Source organism: Elgaria multicarinata, chromosome 7, assembly GCF_023053635.1.
Source record: "Elgaria multicarinata webbii isolate HBS135686 ecotype San Diego chromosome 7, rElgMul1.1.pri, whole genome shotgun sequence".
In the NCBI taxonomy this organism is placed as follows: Eukaryota; Metazoa; Chordata; class Lepidosauria; order Squamata; family Anguidae; genus Elgaria; species Elgaria multicarinata.
The window spans coordinates 62810527-62830848 of record NC_086177.1 but is presented as its reverse complement, the minus strand read 5'-3'; the positions used below and the strand labels follow the sequence as shown (position 1 = coordinate 62830848).

General features: G+C 41.9%; 1 protein-coding gene across 1 annotated transcript in view; it reads right to left on the bottom strand.

Moving 5' to 3' along the window:
* ASXL3 (ASXL transcriptional regulator 3) overlaps positions 1-20322 on the bottom strand; it is a 123204-nt gene that overhangs the window by 31754 nt on the left and 71128 nt on the right. Inside the window, exon 5 of the mRNA XM_063130684.1 lies at positions 15697-15818. Coding sequence (XP_062986754.1) covers positions 15697-15818 — 122 coding nt within the window. The remainder of the gene's footprint in view (positions 1-15696; positions 15819-20322) is intronic.

Genomic DNA, 20322 nt, shown 5'->3' with positions numbered 1-20322 from the left:
ACAACAAAGAATCATGCATAACTGTTTGCTCTACCTTAGCAGCAGAAACATGAGAACCCATGGAATTTAAGACTAAGCCTTCCAAGTAAATAAAGGTAAAATAAATATTTCAAATCCAGACTAAAAATGTGTGTCTGTACATCTCTTGCAGGTGCATCTTCTCCCGTATACTGCTCAGTCAATCAAGTTAACACAGTGTCATCAGTATGTACAGCATGTAAGGGCTACAGTATTGATGCACTCACTCAGCCGTGAGTAGTGCTGCACAAAATCACTGCACATGGCAGGAATCATTTATTTCTGCGAAGGGAATCGGTCCTAATCTTGGAAAACCTTGCAGCACTTGGCTTCTGTCTGCTTGACTTTGGGCATTAACCTTCAGAACACGAACATGATAGTGTTCTGGTAAATCTGGAGGAAAATGATACAAGAATAAATATGTACAAATGGGAGGGGTTTTGTGTGTGTGTGTGTGTGTGTTTTATAACTGGATCAGCTACGGGGATGATAATGCAATACAAAATAAGAACAGAAACTGAATAGCTGCCAGGATATTTTATATAGTAAACGAGCCCAGAAGGGAAGGTCAGGAAACATATTAATGCAAGAATTTGCCCGTTAAAGAATTTACAAGCACAGTTGTGGAAGCCGAGCAAGTCACAACAAATCAGCTTCCTACTGATTATCTGGTACCTGCTTGTAATCTTCATTTTACACTCTCATCTTTGATTCGTATATGGTTTTTTTGTTTTGTTTTTTTTTTAAAAAGGAACAACTACATTTTAGCAATGGAGATCATGTCTAGTATGAATTAATATCCTTTGTCTCCTTACGAGCACGAATGACTAACGACTTAGGAGGTTAATTCTGTAATTGCAATACAGCTGTAGTCTATTTAGATGACAATGCTTTGCACACAACACTTCAAAAGCCAAAAGAATTAAAAAACAATTACTTCCTATTCCTTTGAATAATAATACTCTACAACACAAATTCAGGCAAAATTAAAAACAAACAAACAAATATTGCTGGATTATTTCATGGATATTTCAATACAGAGTTTATCAGAGGTGCATAGGCAATGTACATGAAACAAGAGGGTTTTTTTTAAAAAAATGGCTGTCACCCAACTAAAGACTTTTTAACTGATTAATTGTCCTTAATCCACTCAATTTACATACATTTGCATGTTGTCAAAGAATTAGTGTAGACATCTTATATTGAAAGAAAGGCAGTTTCTCTTAATTGAAAGATAAACGTTAAAAAATATTGAACAAAAGCTACCACTCATTTGTGGAAGGAAAGTCTATCTTTAATATTTCTTTTTCATAAAATTGAGAATCTGAACCATAGTATATTCCTGTTATGCTGACATAACACAGTGAAACGGCTTCAAATGTGAATGTTCTAATCCCAACAGTATTGTGGCAGATCTTGGTTTAAAAGACATATTGACATTGATTTCAGCTGAACACTGTCAGCTTTAGTTCCCGGTGGTTATTACTGCTAGAAGGAAAATAATAGTGGTTTCCCCCTAAAATGCAAAATATCTGTGATCTTTAGATACAAACTGAAAGGAAAAGCCATCTTTAACTCCCCCCCCCCATTATATCTGGTCAAAGAAAGATGACACTATGCCTATCAATGTCAGTCCCACTGATTAAGTGAGGAGCAAAATTTCATTGGAATTAAAGCTTTAGTTGATTCATCTACTGATTAATTCAGTTAAAGGTTATAGCCTTGATAAAACAAAGCCCAATACACAATGTATTGCATCTGGTTTGCAATACTGGTTTGCATCTAACACCGATTCATGGATGCATTACCCCATGCTTAGTCGGGAGCGAGCAAGCACATCGTCTTGTGGTTGTTTGCTAGTTTCCACTTACTTCCTGCTTACGAAACAATCCAGGAACACCTTTTCTAGGTTATTTGTTGCAACGTCCAAACCCCAAACTCTGGTTTGTTGAGAAAGAAACAACTCAGAGTTTGAAAGCACGGTTTGTTTTTGGGTTAAAAATCTGTGTTGTTTGTTCCATCCTGTTGCTAAACAGGATGCAAAATGGAAGTTGTGAGCGGGTGGGAAGCAGCAAGCACACTCACTCTGGCACAGCCCCAAATAACTATGGGTTGTTTAACCCATAATTTGTCATTATGTGTGAGCTGGATCAATATTTGAAACTCAAACATAAGGTATATTTGCCCCGTAGTGGGAAACACAAAATTCAGCACATACAAATAAAGCAGACAAAACTATCAGGAGTGATCTGACTTCATACCTGCTTTACAGGTGGCATCCACAAAATTTCTCACAGTGATTATTTTAGCCCTTGCAAACTCAAGCGTTAACTTCCCAAAACGTTGCTTATTCAACAATGAGGTAGCAAAAAAAATGTTGCTGGATTGGATGCCTTAAACTGGCCAGTGTGTGGCTTTGTGAGGTGTTAAACCAGTTCAAGCACACTGGTCTGACAGCTGTACTCACTCCACGATACAATCCTCAGCTCTAAGAGCAATAGGCTAAACCTGCAACAGTGATTCTAGTGGAAAGGTCAGTCATACATCGGAACAGGCTTCAAGGGAATGAGGAAGAGCAAGCTGGGATACCACGGGGAGGGAAGAACAAAGAAGGGGGAGTTACATGAGATGGGGAGACTGGGTGTCACGTAAGGATGGGGGAAGAAGTCTTCTAATAAAAATAAGGGCATTTTGAAACCACTTTGACTGAATAGGGTGCATTAAGGAGTTGCAGGAGGTGCTAATTAAGCACAGGTCAAAGGATGGCAAACCATACTAGTATCCTGTATGTGTAGGAGTTTCAGCTATAAAACATGAAAATACATATGTAAATATGTAAAAACATCTAGATTCAGCTCACACAACTTGTGACACACCATGACAAACCAAACTGTCTATCATTTATAGTGGTCATGTGAGAAGCCTGCTGTGCTATCCCCTTTTTTGCCACCCTGGCTAGAAACAAATCCAAGAGGATTATTCAAACCCTAGTGGGCTACCCCCATACATGACTAATGACATGTGTTCTGTTTGGTGAGCCACATGTGATGCAGGGATGGATAGATATCAATGACATTGGGAAATAGAAAGGAAAAGGCATTAGCTGTCATCGACAGGTCCTATTATAGACATGAGGGAAAGGTGGGAATAAATAGAAGTCTTTCACAGTAGAAAAATAATAATAGTGGAGCTCCTCAAGAATCAATAATGGTGATGGTGCTATTATCAGTAGCAGATCACGCTAAAAAAAAGTACTGATCTGGGCATACTTCTCCATTCACCAACTCCAGATCCTCATCAGCAAGTCACATAATGAAATAAATAAACTACACTTGTCTGGAAATAAAGATGATGATTACAGGGTAACAGAGAGTACTTTCCAGACTAACTCCCACTATATAAAACACCAAGTATTATGGTTTTTTTTGGGGGGGGGGGGATTCTATCCTGACATCTGTATTTCTTTATTATTTTAAAAACGCAAGCTTCCCATTTTATGTGCTATTTACTGTATCACAACGACACGCACATAAAATGAAAAAACATTCAGTTTTGCACACAAATGACATAAAACAGTGAGATCTCCATTAATGCAGCATTTAATTATATTGTGCAACAATAGTCTGAAACAATGGTCTGCAATTGCCATGTATGGATTTGGACTAAAAATATCAAGCCTATATGTTGAAAGTCTTAGCATGAAAATGTTATGTGGTGTAGATTACACACACACACACACACACACACACTTCCCATAGATATTCTGCCCAAACAAAAGAATGAGATAACATTATTCTCACACAACCCAAATTAAACAATATCTGATTAATCGTTATCACCAGTTCATTCCACATCTACAAACTTGACTAACAACATTAATTCAAGACTGAAAATCATTAATTCCCATTCCTCCCTTAAAACTCTCTACAGCATGTTTCATGTAGCAAAGAATCAAAGTACTAAGCATAAAAGCTGAATATGTCTACAAGGCTATAACCATTTTATTTAATTCAGAATAATAAAACATCCTGACCTATAAAATGTTTTAAACATCTGAATCTTTAAATACATTTCATGAAATCCTCCCTTATACACAAAGCTCAGATCCCAAGTAAATAAGATAACTTTGTTTAGATTAACCTGACTTAGATTCAGGAGTTATTGGTTGATGCTTTTAATGCAAAAACAACAGAAAACTGGGAGATGTAGCACATTCTTGGTAGGAAAACACTGGATGGCAACTCTAGAGGAAACAGAATTCAGTTGCTATTTTTATGATAAATCTGCTGCATAGTCCTTCACAATCAGTTGACTAATAGTAATGATAAGATCCTAATTTTCTTTCCCAACATGTCTTGCCTTGGGTGATAGTTTAGCATAGAAATATAGGAAGCTGCCTTCTACCAGGTCAGACCACAGGTCCATCTAGTTCAGTATTGTCGACTCCAGGATTGGAAAGACTTCAGGCTTGTGGGATCTACTTTGTTTTTAATTAGAACTCTGAGATCCACCAACCAGCAGTGGGTGCACAAGACACACACTTGGTATTAAAGAAATCTGAGACCAGGAATGTGATGTGTTCTTTTAGTATCAGAAGTCAATAGAGTCCATCATCCTTCCATGAAAAACTCCATTCCTGGTGACACATGCACTCCCCAGGTTTTTCCAGTTCAGCAGTATAATTTAAGGCAGCGAGTGAGTCATTTTGTTGTTGCTATTGTTGAACAACAGGGTCTCATCAATGCTTGCTGATCTACTGCAAATCACTCAGAAATCTACTAGTAGATCCCAGTCCTACCTTCTGCCCACTTATGCTCTACACTAACTAGCAGTGGATCGCCAGGACTTCCCAGCCATTTCCTGGATCTTCTACATGCAAAGCAGATGCTCAACTACTGACCTACAGCCCTTCCCCTTTTCCCTTTCTGTGTCATTGTTTTTTCCTGACAAAAGTGATGTCAAAAACATTGGACCAAATGGAAAAAGCTCATTCTGTATCTCCCTCCCCAACCAGCACTACCCCTACCAGAAATGGAAGTAATGCTGGTGTGGGGAAGAACAACATCATGCACGTGAGGCCCAGGGCTTACAGCAGTAACTTGGTAACATGGGAAGCAGCAATTATGGTTCCCATTTGATGTATGTAACATCCCTAGCATCCTAAGAGCCATTCTATACATTCTATGTTTGCAGAACAAGATGGTAAACCATAGTGATGGCATTCTGGACTTTACCATTTGCCATTGCAATGGGGTAGCAGCTGTCATATTTCCAACATGGAGAACATTTAAGAATTCCCAGGAATTCAGTAGAGCCCTCTTCTTAATATGTGAGTTTACTTTATGTAGTGAGCTTGCCATGGGGTGACAGGCCTCTTTTCCACTGGCTGGTGACATGGGACATTCCAGAACTCTACCATCTGAATTCTCTATTCATTCTGGGTAATGTATAGATTGGTTCTAAATTGTTTAATGCATAGGTTGCCTTGACATGTTTACACCTGTTTACCAACAAGTGACCCCAAACTTGACCAGCACTACTAACTCCACCTTTTAAAAATTATTATTGCTCCTACTGACTACAACTTCATATTCTGTGAACATACTAGCAGAAAGGAATACACAGACATCTAAAGTTTTAAGCTGCACTTTCTTTATTAACAAAAGAAAGCATGTTCAGATGTTCGCAGCTACACATTTGTCTTATCTTAATAAAATCACTTGTTGGTTGCTTTCCAACAGCAGAGGGGGAAAATGCATACATAAGCTTGGATGGGTGGCTTAGGTAGTCATGCCAACTTTCACATCAACAAGAACAAGAAAGAGAGAGTATATCAACTTGTTCACATTTTCATTTTGTTTTTGTTGCTTTTTTTGCTTTGTTTTAAAAGGACAGACATTCCCTCTTGGGGGGAAAAGATTTTAGTATTAAGCTGTTAATGTGGTCAATTGAAAAATGTCCTATGGGGAAATATTATCTCTCTTCCACCACAGCACAAAAGCAAACAAGTTAACTAGGAAGCAGATTGCACCCTGCTGCTTTTAATGGCACTGCTGTTTGTTATTTCAACAGTAAAACAAGTTTAGAATCAAAACAGCATTTTTCTGAAACCAATGCTGTCAAGCAAGTGGTGCAGAACATCAGAGAACTACCATCTAGTTTCTTTTTAGTTAACATGTGTGCTGAAGCAACATTCAGTAAACAAGCCAGATAGCACATTTTCTGGTAAAGAGGGAAGAGTGAACAATATTTGCCCTGGACATCTTGCTAAGAGGCCAGCAGTCCATAAATATCAAACTAAAGTGCCCCTTCGCCCTTTTGAGCAGATTGTCAATTAAGACATCGCCAAGCCATGCTTTCCACTAACTATATTGAGAATCAAGCCATTGTTTCTGCTTTCAAATGTAGAGGCAAACAACATTTCAGAATAGCTGGTGGGCTTTCATTCTCTTTCTGCTCAAACTCCAGTTTTTATAGTGCAGTAGCTTCTTGAGGCTGAGCAACAGCTGTAAATTTAGTCAATACATGGCACAACCCATAGTTTCCCAAACCCACTTCAAAGTTAAGACCCTAATTTTCTTTCCTCAACCTGTTCAGGTATTACACTTTTACAGGCAGCTCTCATATTGGGCAGCAGCCAGGGTCTATGAGAGCTAAAGCCCCCCACCGCCGGAGCACTGGATCTTTACAGTGCAATGCTCAGTGGTCTGTAAGAGGTTTTCTTTATCTTGTTCATACAATTGTATTGCGAGGAAGACCACTACTGTTCCCATTTTACAAGTGAGACACAGATGGTGAAATATAGTGACCAGGTGAATTCCAAGTGGGGTTAAGTAAATATATACATCACACTCAGCTATGAATCTCACTGGGTGATCTCAGACCATTTACTGTCTGTCACATACAGGGTTGTTATGTTATCCCTTGCAACAAATCCTTCCATAGGGCAAGCTCTGGTTTTAAACCATTCCAAGAACTGGATAGTGACCATAACCAAGCTTTTAGCCATGTTGCCCGAATGCATGGAGAGCAGGGAAGGGCTGGACTACACCCACTGGCCATGCCCCATGTTTTGATGTGTTTAGCTCAGGGGTAAGCAACCTTTTTTGAGCCTGTGGACACATTTGGTGATTTGGGAAACTGTTGCGAGCACTGCCACCAAGCAGCTACCCTGGGAGGTGTGGTTAGTCACAAAGGACAAGTAAGTTGCTCAAAGGACTAAATACAAAGCAGAGGTGAAATCTGGACTCCAACACACTAAGCAATGCCACCCTCAGTTCCTAGGAATGTCTCTGACCCCATGCATGGCACAGTGGAATTCATGGGGAAATAAAGCTGGCATTGGATGCAGGTTCTCACTTTGCTTGGAAGCGATCCCAGCTGCCAGGAAGAACATCAGTTAATTAAAATGGGTGGACACCAAGGGTTGGATCCAGGTGTCCCAGTCCTGGCAGCCATGATGTAGCGCTTCTGGGGGCAAGTACCAAAATGAGCGGAAATGCTCATTTCAACGCTTGTCCCCGGAAGTGTTACATTGAGACCACCAGTGTAGGGGCCACGTACATGCCACCACCAGCGGACCTGGAACAGCTGCACAAGGGTGCCATTGAATCCAACCCCAAGAAAAGATGATGCTACTTTGCCTACCTCAATGTAGCTGGATGCATGTAAGTGGTGTGTACACCCACAAAACAGCTTTTTACACATTCAGCTGAAAGTACAGACAACAGGGGTGTGAGCAGAGCAGGTGGTCCTGCTTCCTCCTTCTGGTATATGCATAGGGATGACTAAGCATGGCATTTGCACCTTCTAGACTGTGTATAACATAGAAGGGCAATGGGAAAGCATTGTTTGAGATAACAATCATTATAAGTGGCTTAGCAACTATGAAAGACAAGGCTCTTTTTTCATTGGTCCTAAATTGATCCAAACATCATCAAGGCAATGTTTTCTGCTATTTTGCTGTTGTAAAATAAAATATCGAAGAATCTGCATGGGAAACAAGCGTACGCCAGCAACTTGCAATATTTAAATACAGTATTTATACATACTGGGGGGAAGTGCAACTTTGTTGGTTATTCTGGACCTCTCAGTGGCTTTCAATGCCATCAACCATGGTAACCTGCTGGATCGTTTATCTGGATTGGGCTTGGGAGGCACAGCTTTAAAGTGGTTCCAGTCCTTTCTGGAGGAAAGGTCTCAAAAGGTAGTGCTGGGGATTTCTGTTCTATCCCATGGCCTGTGGTTCAATCTTGTCCCTCAAGCTTTTTGACATCTACATGAAACCACTGGGGGAGGTCATCAGGATGTTTGGATTGAAATGTCATTAGTATGCTGATGATACCCAGCTCTACCTCTCATATCCATCTCTACAGCCCAGGGAGGCTGTAGAACTCTTGAAGCACCGTCTGGAGGCTATTTTTGGGAGGATGAGGGCAAAGAAGCTGAAACTTAATCCAGACTACACAGAGGAACTGTGGGTTGGGAAATCAACTACTTCGGATGAAGGTTTACAACTGGTCTTAGTTGGTCCCTAAAAGACAAAGCGCTTAGCCTGAGAGTCCTCCTGTTGGCTGCAGTGTCTAGGAATGCATTCTACCAGCTTAGGCTCTTACGCCACCTAAGACCTTAGCACTAGTCACATCCAGGCCTGACTATTGTAATGCGCTGTAAGTGGGGCTGTGCAGAATCCAGCTGACTGAGTATTGGTGGGGGCGAGGTGATTTGATCACATAATGCCTATACTGTAACAGCTGCACTGGTTACCAGTGTGTCTCTGTGCCCAATTTAAAGTGCTGGTTTTGACTTTTAAAGTCTTAAACAGTTTGGGACCAAGTGACTTGAAGAACAGCCTTTGCCCACATCAGCCTGCCTGCACTTTAATATCAGAAAGACAGTCCCTTCTCCTTTGCCCACCTGTGAGAGCAGCTAGGTGGGTGGTGATCACACATAAGAGGGCCTTCTCTGCAGTGGCCCCACACCACTGGAACAAGCTCCATGGTCCATCACTGTAAGCTTTTAAGAAGGCCTTCAAAACATATTATTTTACCATGGCCTTCTTGCGATATGACTATTGTTGTTGCTGCTATTGTTATTGTGTTGTTGCTGGTTTTATTGCTGGCTTTTATTGTTTCTATTGCTATTTTATTGTGTTTGTGTTTTTATTGCCTTTAATATTTTAACTGGTTTAATGTATTTTATTGTTGTGCCACCTTGCAAGGGCTTTTGCCCTGAAAGGTGGCCAAGAAATGTTTTAAATAAATAAAATAAATATTTAAAATAAATTATGCTTTTTGTAAAAAAATAAGCAAAAAATCATTGCAGCATGTTGGGAAATGGCCTTAATGAATGCAATCCATATAATGTCCCTATGACAAAACATTCACCAAGGAGCACCTCAACATTACAACATTACAATCAATAAAAAGATGTTTAGAAAATGTAGATAAACCTTAAAATAGCTCCCATAGGACCACATTTCTTCTAGGCCGTAGGGAAGGGCAGAGCACAAGATCATATGTCCAATGAATTACTAGTATACTCCATTCTCTTCCTGGCTTATGGAGGAGGCAGTGAGAAATAATACTTCGGAAATTTCTTTTCTCTTTGCAGTTGTAAAGCTTTCAAGGAAAATACTCAGCAGCCAATCTTCAGAAGGCAGTTCTTAAATCACTATGATTGCTCGAACGTTTCAATTTTTTTCACTTGATTAAACACTGGAATTAAAGTTTTTTTAAAAGGAAATAATTTTTTGAATTCCCCAGTATTTAGGGGTGGGGGATAGGATCTATTCATTTTACTTGAAGGACTATGGTAAAATAGCAACCAATTCTGGCAGTGAAACTTTTTTATTTAATTGATTGTGGGAGCCCATTCCACTCGTATGCCCTATAGGCCCTGCTGTTTGCCTCTGGTCTGGCACATGCCTCTAAGTGCCAAATGGCTTGCTTAGTGGAAGAGAATTTCCATCACCACCACCTGTATCAGGCGCAAAGCATACATTATTTTCAAGATGCAGCATGATCCATCAAAGGAAATGCACTTTCTCTAGAGTAAAAGCATTTTCTCTAGAATAAAAAAGAGCAAAAAGAAAAAAGAAAAAAAAGACACAGTTGCTAGCTAAACATTTAGAGTAATGGTGATTTGGCCCTCAGTCAGACTGAAATCCAGTTCTTACCTCTCTAGTCATGTCTCACCCTTGTCTGCACAGCTGGACCTGAAGGGAATGGCCATAGCTCAGAGGCAGATCCCAGGTTCAATACTTGTCATCTTCAGATAGGGTTGGGAACAATCCCCATCAGAGAGCCTCTGTCAGTCAGTGTAGACCATGCTGAGTTAGATGGACCAATGATGTGACTTGCTCTAACAGGGGGGAGAAACATGTGGCCCTCTGGATGTTGTTGAAGTGCAACTCTCATCTGCCTCAGCCAGCATAGCCAATAGTCATGGTGGATGGGAGTTGCAGTCCAACAACATCTGGACAGTCACAAGTAATAAGGCAGTTTCCTATCTTGCTATGAGATGGGGCAGGTGAGAGGTTCCCTTGAGTTGCCTGATGAGCTCCAACCATTTCCTTTGAGGCTCTTAACCCTCAGCCTGGTGGGAGGTTATGGAGGAGGCCTGAGGCCATGGCTACTCCAAGCATCAGGACTGCCACCTTTCCTGAGGCTGCTGGCTGGCCTTCCTCATCTCTGCTACCTCCTAGTGCTACTGCCATTGCCATGTGCTTCATCACAACTGTTGCTGGAAAGAATGCCATCATTAAGAGGGAGACTGCTAAGACTATTACTGCTTCTCTTTCCCCTGTTCCACCATTCTTTCTCTTTCCCCTGCCCAGCCCCAGTCCCCTTTCTAGGAGGACTAGTACAAAAGCTGTTGCTGTCTGCCAGTAGTTCTTATCTTCTATCCTAGTCGTATTTACTTCTGCTCAGGCCAACTGGATCAACATCTGTGTATATGTATCCCACCCTTTTCCCAAGGAGTTCAGGGTTGAGGGGCGACCCCAATACTATCTTCCAATGAAGGAGATTAGGCTGAGTTACAATGACCACCCCAACGCCACACAGTGAGCTTCATGGATGGGCGGTGTTGTAGGCAACTAATTCTCTGTGAAGGTAACTAGTACATCGTGCTGTATTGTTCTTTATTGCCTAGCTCCAAGGAAGACCTATGCTCTTTGTTGCCTAACTCCAAGGAACCAGTTGATACCCTTGAAAGTTTTCTGGGTTTGATAATGGGTTGAATGTGAGTGAACAAACTGAGATCAAACTCAAACAAGATGGAAGTGCAATTAGTTGGCAGAAAGCCTGATTTAGGGATTGGGATTCAATTTGATCTGGAAGGGGTTGCGCTCCCCCAAAATGTCAGGTTGAAAGCCTGAGAGTGCTCCTTGATCCTACTAAAGTGTCAGTGGATTTTCAGGTGGTGGTGGTGGTGGTGGCAAGGGGTGCATTTGCACAACTACATTTAGTGTACCAGCTGTGACCATTCCTGAATTAGTCTGATCTGACAAGCATTGCCTATACCTTTGGTAATAGTATTGCAACATGCTGTACTCCTGAAGAGTGTCTGGAAGCTTCCATTGCTGCAAATTGTAGCAGCTAGGCTGCTAACCTTAAGGCAATAAATCTATATACACCAGTTCCTGGGGAACATGGGTGGGAGGGTGTGTTGCACCGTGTCCTGCTTATGGGTCCCTGGTAGACTTCTGATTGGCCACTGTGTGAGCAGAGTGCTATAACAGATAAACCCTTGGTCTGATCCAGCATGGCTCTTATTATGTTCTTAACCAGCGCATGGCATCATGGTCGGCATCTGCACTGGTAGCCAATTGTCTGGGTTGAGAGTGGGAGGTTCTGCATTGCAGTAGTTCCACTCCTACCTGGTGGGCTGGCTCCAGAAGGTGGTGCTCGGGGAACATAGCTTGGCCCCAGGGATTCTCCAGTATGTGGTGCCGCAGGGGTCAGTCTTGTCTCCTGTGCTGTTCAACATCTATATGAAACTGTTGAGTGCAGTCATCTGGAGTTTTGGAGTGCATTGTCATCAGTTCGCTGATGACATACAGCTCTACTTCTCATCTTCATCAGGCAGGTCTGTGGATGTGCTGAACAATGGACTGGCTGTGACAGTGGAATGGATGAGGGCTAATAAACTGAAACTCAATCCAGATAAGACTAAGATGCTGCTACTGGGTGGTTCTTCTGGCTGGATGTAGGGTGTTCAATCTGTTCTGGATGGGGTTACACACTCCCCCTGAAGGAGCAAGTTTGTAGCTTAGGGATTCTCCTAGAACCATCTCTGTCACTTGAGGCTCAGGTAGCCTTGGTGGCACAAAGTGCCTTCTACCAACTTCAGTTGGTGGCCCAGCTATGCCCCTATCTGGACAGGGATAACCTGGCTTCAGCTGACTATGCTCTGGTAACCTCCAAGTTAGATTACTGCAATGCACTCTAAATAGAGCTACCTTTGAAGTTGGTTCAGACGCTGCAGCTTGTGCAAAATGCAGTGGCCAGATTGATAACAGGGACCACAAGGTTCAAACATATAAGACTGACTCTGGCCCGCTTGCATTGGCTGCCTGTATGTTTCCAAGCCCAATTCAAGGTGCTGGTTCTAACCTATAAAGCCTTACATGGCTCAGGATCTCAATACCTGATAGAATACCTCTCCTGACATGAACCTACCCATACACTACGCTCAATATCTAAGGTCCTCCTCTGGATGCCTAACCCGAGGGAGGTTCAGAAGACAGCAACATGGTAGAGGGCCTTCTTGGTGGTGGCCCCCAATTATGGAATTATCTCCCCAACGAGGCCCACCTAGTGCCAATATTGTTATCTTTTCGACTTTTCTCTTTTCCCAGGCATTTAGCAGCATGTGATGACGTTTTAATCGATCCTAAACATGTTTTAGGTTTGACTGAGAGTTCAATGGCTGTTTTTAGATGTATATATTGTATATACTGTTTTTAGATGTATATTTGCATATACTGTCTGTTTTATGTTTTTATATTTTGTATATCATTTCTGATGTTTTCATCTTTGTAAACTACCCAGAGAGCTTTGGCTATGGGGCGGTATAGAAATGTAATAAATAAATAAATAAAATAATTGTTTCTCGGGTTCATTTGTTGGGCACATGTGAAAGGGTTTTCTCACTACAAAATTGTGGAATGATCTCCCTTCAGACCTAATACTGGTCCCCACTCTCTTGGTTTTTCAGAAAGATATTCAGACACATCTCTTTACTTTGACCTTCTAAATTGTGAGTAGTGGTTTTCCATATTTTAGTGCTGTTTTAATATGGTTTTACTGGTTTTATATGTTTATGTTTTATTGGTTATTTTTGAATTGTTCACCACTGCCTTGATGACATTGGTGGAAAGGCAGTATATAAATACTACAAATAATAATAATAAAAATTAAATGTAAATAGGAGTTTGCAAAGGAAACTGAGTAAAGGCTGATCAAGACTGAATCACCTGTTACTTTCACCCCTATCTAATACTGTTTTTAAAAAGCAAACTGAAGTATGATGAGCGCAAATACCTGACACCATTTGCCTTTATTTAATATACAGAATGGAAAAAAACCCCTCTGAATTCTTTCAAGGGTACTATATTGCAGGGAGTCAGTGTGTTAAGGACAAAATAAAAATACAGCCAAGCCCTCATTGCTTTTGGCACTCTACAATGTAAGCAGTTTATTCCCAGAACATGTTAAAGGTTCAGCTCCTGTTATTGCAGAACAGATCCAGTAAGTTAATATCAGGTGGTGAGTGTCACATACAATTGCTTAACATCTCTGTGTATTCAGAGGCACTGTAGGCTATTTGTAGTGGAATGGAAGCACATTATAAGTCCATAAAAGCAATAGAAAGTCTGAGGAGTGGATATACAGTAGGAGAACTAACTCCCAACAGCAATTTTCTGAACAAAAATTGCTGCTTAAAGTTCATTCACCTATCAGATAGGATTTACAGTTTTGTATTAAATCAAACCCAGCTGCCTGCATCTGGTAGTAATGAATACCTGGAGCGTAAGAGGAAAAGAGTGGGGGGGGGATGGGGAACCACCTTTGGCCAAACCACATCAACCTGAGTGTTCAGTATGGTGTGTATTGGGGGTGGGTGGGGGAGGTTCTGCTGAGAGCTGCCATATCCATCTTTTCAGACAACTATAACCATTGTAAAATTGGACAACGTTTCATTAATCTGCACACAAGTATTTGCAGCTCCCTTCTGAACATTTATGTTAACAACGGATCTGTTAATTGCATTCATGGATTTCTCCCTCAGTTGATTTTGCTCATTTTGCCTTTCTGCTATCAAGCCTCTTACTTCTTAACAAAACACTTCTTCTGGATGATTTCATTGCATCTTTGAGATCCTTCTATAGCAATTGCTCTCCAAATACCAGGATACTGAAAAACAGGCAGGCCCGGATTTTTACTAGAATTGGCAGAAGCACCTCCCTGAGACCTTTCCCTTGAGTATCTTGGGCAGGCAGGATCCTCACCCACCCACGTGTTCTCATCATGGATTGCCTTGGAGGTGGATCATGATATGTGAAATACTGCAATCATAAATCTGGCCCTTCATTGGTAGAGTACAGAGGCTAAGAGGAATTGCTCATGCATATAGCCTGTGTTGCGCTTGCTTCCAGACCACCCCAGATCAGGGCCCATTTGGCTCATCAATGCCAGATAGTGATAAGGACGCCAAGTGGTTCCACTCCACCCAGACTCCAGAATGGTTTGAGAAATGCTGCAAGCCTCAAGCATGGTAAGGAGATGGAAGTTTTTACTGATTCCTTCAGGAATGCGGGGTGGCAACTTAGGATGGCTTGGGGACATGCTCAGCTCATATGACGATGCTGCCTTGTACACTCTTGACCACATCAGAGACCTAAGGGCATGCAAGATGAGGGCCTAGCATGACACTTAGACCCTTCCTGAATTTGACACTTCCAGACATTTTTCAGAATAATTCCTTTCTGAAAATGCTCTTGCCCAAGTCAGCACCTGCAGTTCTGATTAAAGGACACTTTTGCACGAGGGATGCCAAAGTATTTGTTTGCTTGGCTAAGACAAAGGGCTCATCTACACCTATGAGCCTTCCGGGAGGGAGGGGGGACGATTCCAGGCTTTACAGCTTCCTGGATCGTCCCCCTGTGTGCACACGCCCGTGTGTCATCCCGGAAATCAAGAGGGACGTTATGGGCACCATTTGCTCCCCCCCCCCTTGGAAACAGAGCACAATTGCGCTCCACCGCAAGTAAAAATTAAAAAAAAAACAAGCAAAAAACCCCTTGAAACTGCCCCCGCCCCCACCCCCCAATGGAGATGGAGTGGCCCCACACAGCTCTGTGCCTGTTTCCAGAGCTCCACTACTTGCGAGGTTGAAGGAATGACCCATGACCACGTGCCACACCGGCTGCGGTCCTCGGGGGTGTCCTGGGACTGCAGGAAAACTGGGAAAACTGTGGTCCCAGTTATCCAGGGGAAAGTCTCTGGTAGTCCCGGCTTGACCCCTGGATCCATTGTGCGTCATTTGGACGCGCAGGGATGACAGGACAGACAGACAAGTTGGCAGTAAGTTTAGACACAGTACTCTAAAATCTGGCTAATGTTTTGCCTTTAAAAAAGCATAACTTAAATCCATCATCAAACATTCACTTACCTGTTTAAGTGCCTTTTTGGTGTGCTGTTGAAAGGAAGACACTAGTTTGCTTTGCATTGGTGCATTTGTAAGGGTTGAATCCCGAATGGAAGACACTTCTTCAGGTGCTTGCTTAGGGCAAACTACAAATACAAAACCAAAATAAAGTTCTGAGAATAGAGGAAATTTGTATTTCATTTCATTTCAGGTCTTAAAATGTCAAAGAGCTGGCTCACTAAGCAAGATCTCTGGGCTAATCCTGCATGTGAGAAAGCAGTTGCATTGCAAAGAACATGGCATATCTGTACAATTCCTATGGAAGAACATGGGCAGCTGCTAATTGAGAGGCAACCATGAGCAGCCCCTCAAACAATTACAGGCATACCTGACGTTCTCAGGAAAACTACAAAGACCTGCCTAAATCGGCATGTTCTTTTATTGTGCCTCGTTGAACACAGGCCTCTATCTACAAAAAGCATCTGCGTGGCCATTGGCAACGAAATCACATAAAGCTCAGTTTTGTCTAAACGTAAATTTTCAATTGTGTGCTGCCAACACATACTAGATTCAGTGAATGCCTTGATACATACAAATTAACATCTGTGAAATGTCTTTTGCTATCATTTGAAAATGTACTATTTCTGTCTGCAATACAGCTCAGAACTAAACTGAACGCAAGGAGAGCAACACATCCAGCAAGGAAAACATGAGATTGCCCATCATCTTGTGGAAACATTTCAGAACATAATAGAATAATAGAATTTAACGGCTTTAAGAGATCCCTTGACCTGGAAGGTTAGTAGTAAAGCTCAGCCAGGGAGAAAAGTGGACAACATGAAAAGTAAATTCTGGCCGATGTTCTCGTCCTTAAATCAAATGGTAAGTGCATTGTAAAGTTAAATATTTCTAAATCTTGTGAGGCAGCAAGTGACTTCGTAACAGTAAGCGTAGACAAAGCATTTTCAGAGTCCTTCATAGTGGAGGCTGGTGGCTCCGATTTTGGTGGGGTTGTGAATTCATTCTGCATTGCAGTTAGAACCAGCCAGTACCCTAAAGGAGCTATCCAAGGTGCTGAGCCTCAACCCCAAATAGGTTCGTCACCTTGCGTAGCTCCTTTAAAGATCTGGCTGATTCTGACTGAGACCCAGAATGGATTCACATCCTCATCAAAATCAGGGCCACCAGCCTCAATTGGTACTTTATATACCTTACTCTATGAGCCTGTGAAGCTGTCTGATGCTGAGTCAACCCACTGGTCTATCTAGCCCAGTACTTTCTAGCTCAGTTCTGGTAGCAGCTCTCCAGGATCTCAAGCAGAGATCTGCCCTGTCCCCTGCTACTTGGGCCCTTTCTACACCTAAGGGTTATCCCAGGAAAATGGAGGGTTCGTCCCTGCCTGCTCCTGGGATCCCCTGTGTGGCATTTGGATGCACAGGGACGATCCTGGGACGATCCCAGGATATAGGGCTGGTGTAGACATGCCCCTGGTGTCCTTTTCAACTGAAGATGACAGGGATTAAACTGGTGGCCATTGTTCTGCATGCCTAACACCACTGAGCTGTTGGTTCTCCTTTAAAACTGCCCTGGGAATATGATTGAAGGGTGGTATAAAAATATAATAAATAAATAAAAATTATCAAAGGCACATGGGGGAAAATCTCTGTCTTTCACTGATCCTAACAGAAAGCAGAGCACATCTGGGATAATCTTACTGATCCTTAACACACACACCTGCAAATTATGGCCATATCATTTCTATATGGCAGTATTCCCCAACCTGGTGCTATTCAGATGTTTTGGACTACAACTGCCAGAATCCTTCAGCCCGCTATGCTGCCTCGAGGATTCTGGGAGTTGTAATCCAACACATGTCAAGTGTTCCAGGTTGGGGAAGACTGCTTTATTTATTTATCTATTTATGTATTTGATTTCTACCCTGCTTTTCTACCAAGAAGTGCCATTCAGTGCCATGGGGCAGGGGGCAAAAAGGCAGAGTACAAATCAATCGATAAGAAAAATGGCACTGAAGGTGGGGGAAAGAAACCGAGGCTAAGGGAACCTCCCCCCACCCATCAGCCATAACAACCCAGTGAGCTCATATCAAAGCCAAGATTTCCACTAGGGCTGCTACCCCATTCCCAGGTGGCGAAGTTGAGGGTGTCATTTTGTGGATTTCCAGAGGGAGCAGAAAGAGGGTGTATTTGCCACCCACAGCTCTGGCACTCACTGGCATCGCACACTGGCTGGTGGCCATCCTTTTCCCTTGAGCAGGCAGACAGAGGGAGGGAGGGAATCGCTACCCTAATTCTGCCAAGCTTCAGGACAATGCACATCAGGGCCCCCCAATGCCCACAGACACATCCAATGGAACCCTTAAAAGGCTGCCCGACATAGTGCCCCCAGGCACCTGAAAATACTGTATATATATTTCCATCTCTTAAAATATAGATACATTGATTTGTATGCAATGCATAGAACAGTCTAGCAACTATACATGGGCTGCAACAAAAGTAGACCAAATATCCAAATAAGTATCCATTGACGGCAATGTCTATATGCCACCCTTTAAAATATTGAAAAATATTGAAAATATCCTCAACCCATTGCTTTATAGGAGGTAAGTGTTTTTCCTTACAATGTTGTAATATCAATCTTTTAGCTGTCAAAAGGGTGCAGATAATCCATTTCTGCTGGCCATTTGTTAATTTCCATGAAGCAGTTAAATGATTAAAAAGTGTGTGTACATCAGTGGATATTAAAGACTGTTCCAGTACAAACATTTTCTGTGTAATAACCTCCCTGCAAAGAGAAGCAACTACTGGACACTGCCAAAGCATATGTCTAAAAGAAGCGACGCATTAGCTATATTGCACTGCCAGCAATGAGCTGAATTAGACAATCCCATTGTGCCCAGTAGACACAAAGCAAAGTTTTTTGCTGGGGACGCCAAAGTGGCGATCCACTGATGAGGTATTTTGTGGTGGTGCTTCTCAATTCACCTGATGCACCCATGAGAGTAAAAAGGCTGAAGTCCCCTGATGTACATAGCATCACTCTGGGGTCAGGCAGAAGGAGGCCAATGCATCCCACACTCCCTCTGCCTGTTGTGGGGGGTGGGGTAGGGGATTGGCAGCTACTAAGAAGCGACCAGGACCACAACACATACATCAACAAAAAAGGTGAACTAGGAGAGATTTGAGAAATCTCCCCCCACCCCCACATCATTTCAAATCTTCTGCTAAAAGGACCTTTTACAGCTTTGTTGTAATTTCAGGTGGAGGCTCCCTGGTTTCTTCATAATCAAACATTTAGCCACTGTGCTACAGTAGTGCTCCGATTTTTAGTAGAAGCATCTTGAAACATTCATTAATTTCAAGGCTATGATAGACAGATGAAGTATTATTTGTGGGTGAAGAGGATGGTGTTGATCGAAACAGACGCACAAAAACTGATTTGAATGTTACAACCAGCCCCCACAGAGAGATGTAGCTGCCAACATTGCTTCTGCACAGTGATGGGGGTTACACCCATGGCTTGCAATATTTGCAAGTCGCTTACCCATGTTAGTGCCACACATTATTGGTTGCTATTGGCAATGGCACAAAAGCTCTCTCGATAATTGCACTGATCTTCATCGTAAGCAGCTTATAAGCATTACAGTCTTCCCAAGGAGCTCGCACTGTGCGACAAGGTAGTCTTACAGCGTTTTTGGTTATGTCTGAATGGACTGACACAGGAACTGTTCAGTTCCAAGGAACAAAGCTAGGAAAGAACTATACCTTTAACCCAGCCTTGGGATGCTCGGAGTACAGATATTAGTTACCCTTAAGGTTTAGAAATTGTGGGACAACTCCAGGAAAAAAAGGGCTTATTTTGGCTAATCAGTCTTTAGAACATGTTCTGATTATATTTTCCACTTCTCTCTTGAACCATGTCAAGCTTTTAAAAGAAAAAAAATGGTGTGTTGTTTTTAAACATTATAAAAATAATTAGAACTACAGTGCCCAGTTACGTATCATCAAAAAAGAGAACAAAGAGGAAGAGAGATTTGCATAACTATTTGCCTATGCTATTTTTTATGTACATATGCAAATTGATGAAGCAAAAAGGAAGAGAACCCTCAATAAGAACTACGAAATGAATCAGTGGACCCATTCTTGTATAATATTCATTATTGCTTCTTCTTCTTCTTCTTCTTCTTCTTCTTCTTCTTCTTCTTCTTCTTCTTCTTAAGAGATATTTCTGAACTGCATACTTGCATGGAAGATGTAAATTACTTATTTTTTACTATCGTTATTGGTTGAAACGACACATTCTTTAACTCTTCGCATTTCTGTATGGTAGATGCCATGCCATTTTGCATTTCTGAGATAGCTAACTGCATATTACTATTTGAGACCTTTGTGTTTGCAGCATTGCTGTGTCTATGCTCAAGCTATCCTTGTTACACAGAGTTTCTTGTATTTAATTCTATTCGATGTTGCCACACCTGGTTACAGTTTCAAGATCCATATGATCCTAGGTCAACTTGAGACCATGTGCTTTCCAATGGCAAGCTCAGTTTGGTGTACGTGTACCTACATTTTCAGTACATAAAGCATTATTTCTATCCTGAGTTTCATCTGCATTTTGCAATGCCTGTGGGTC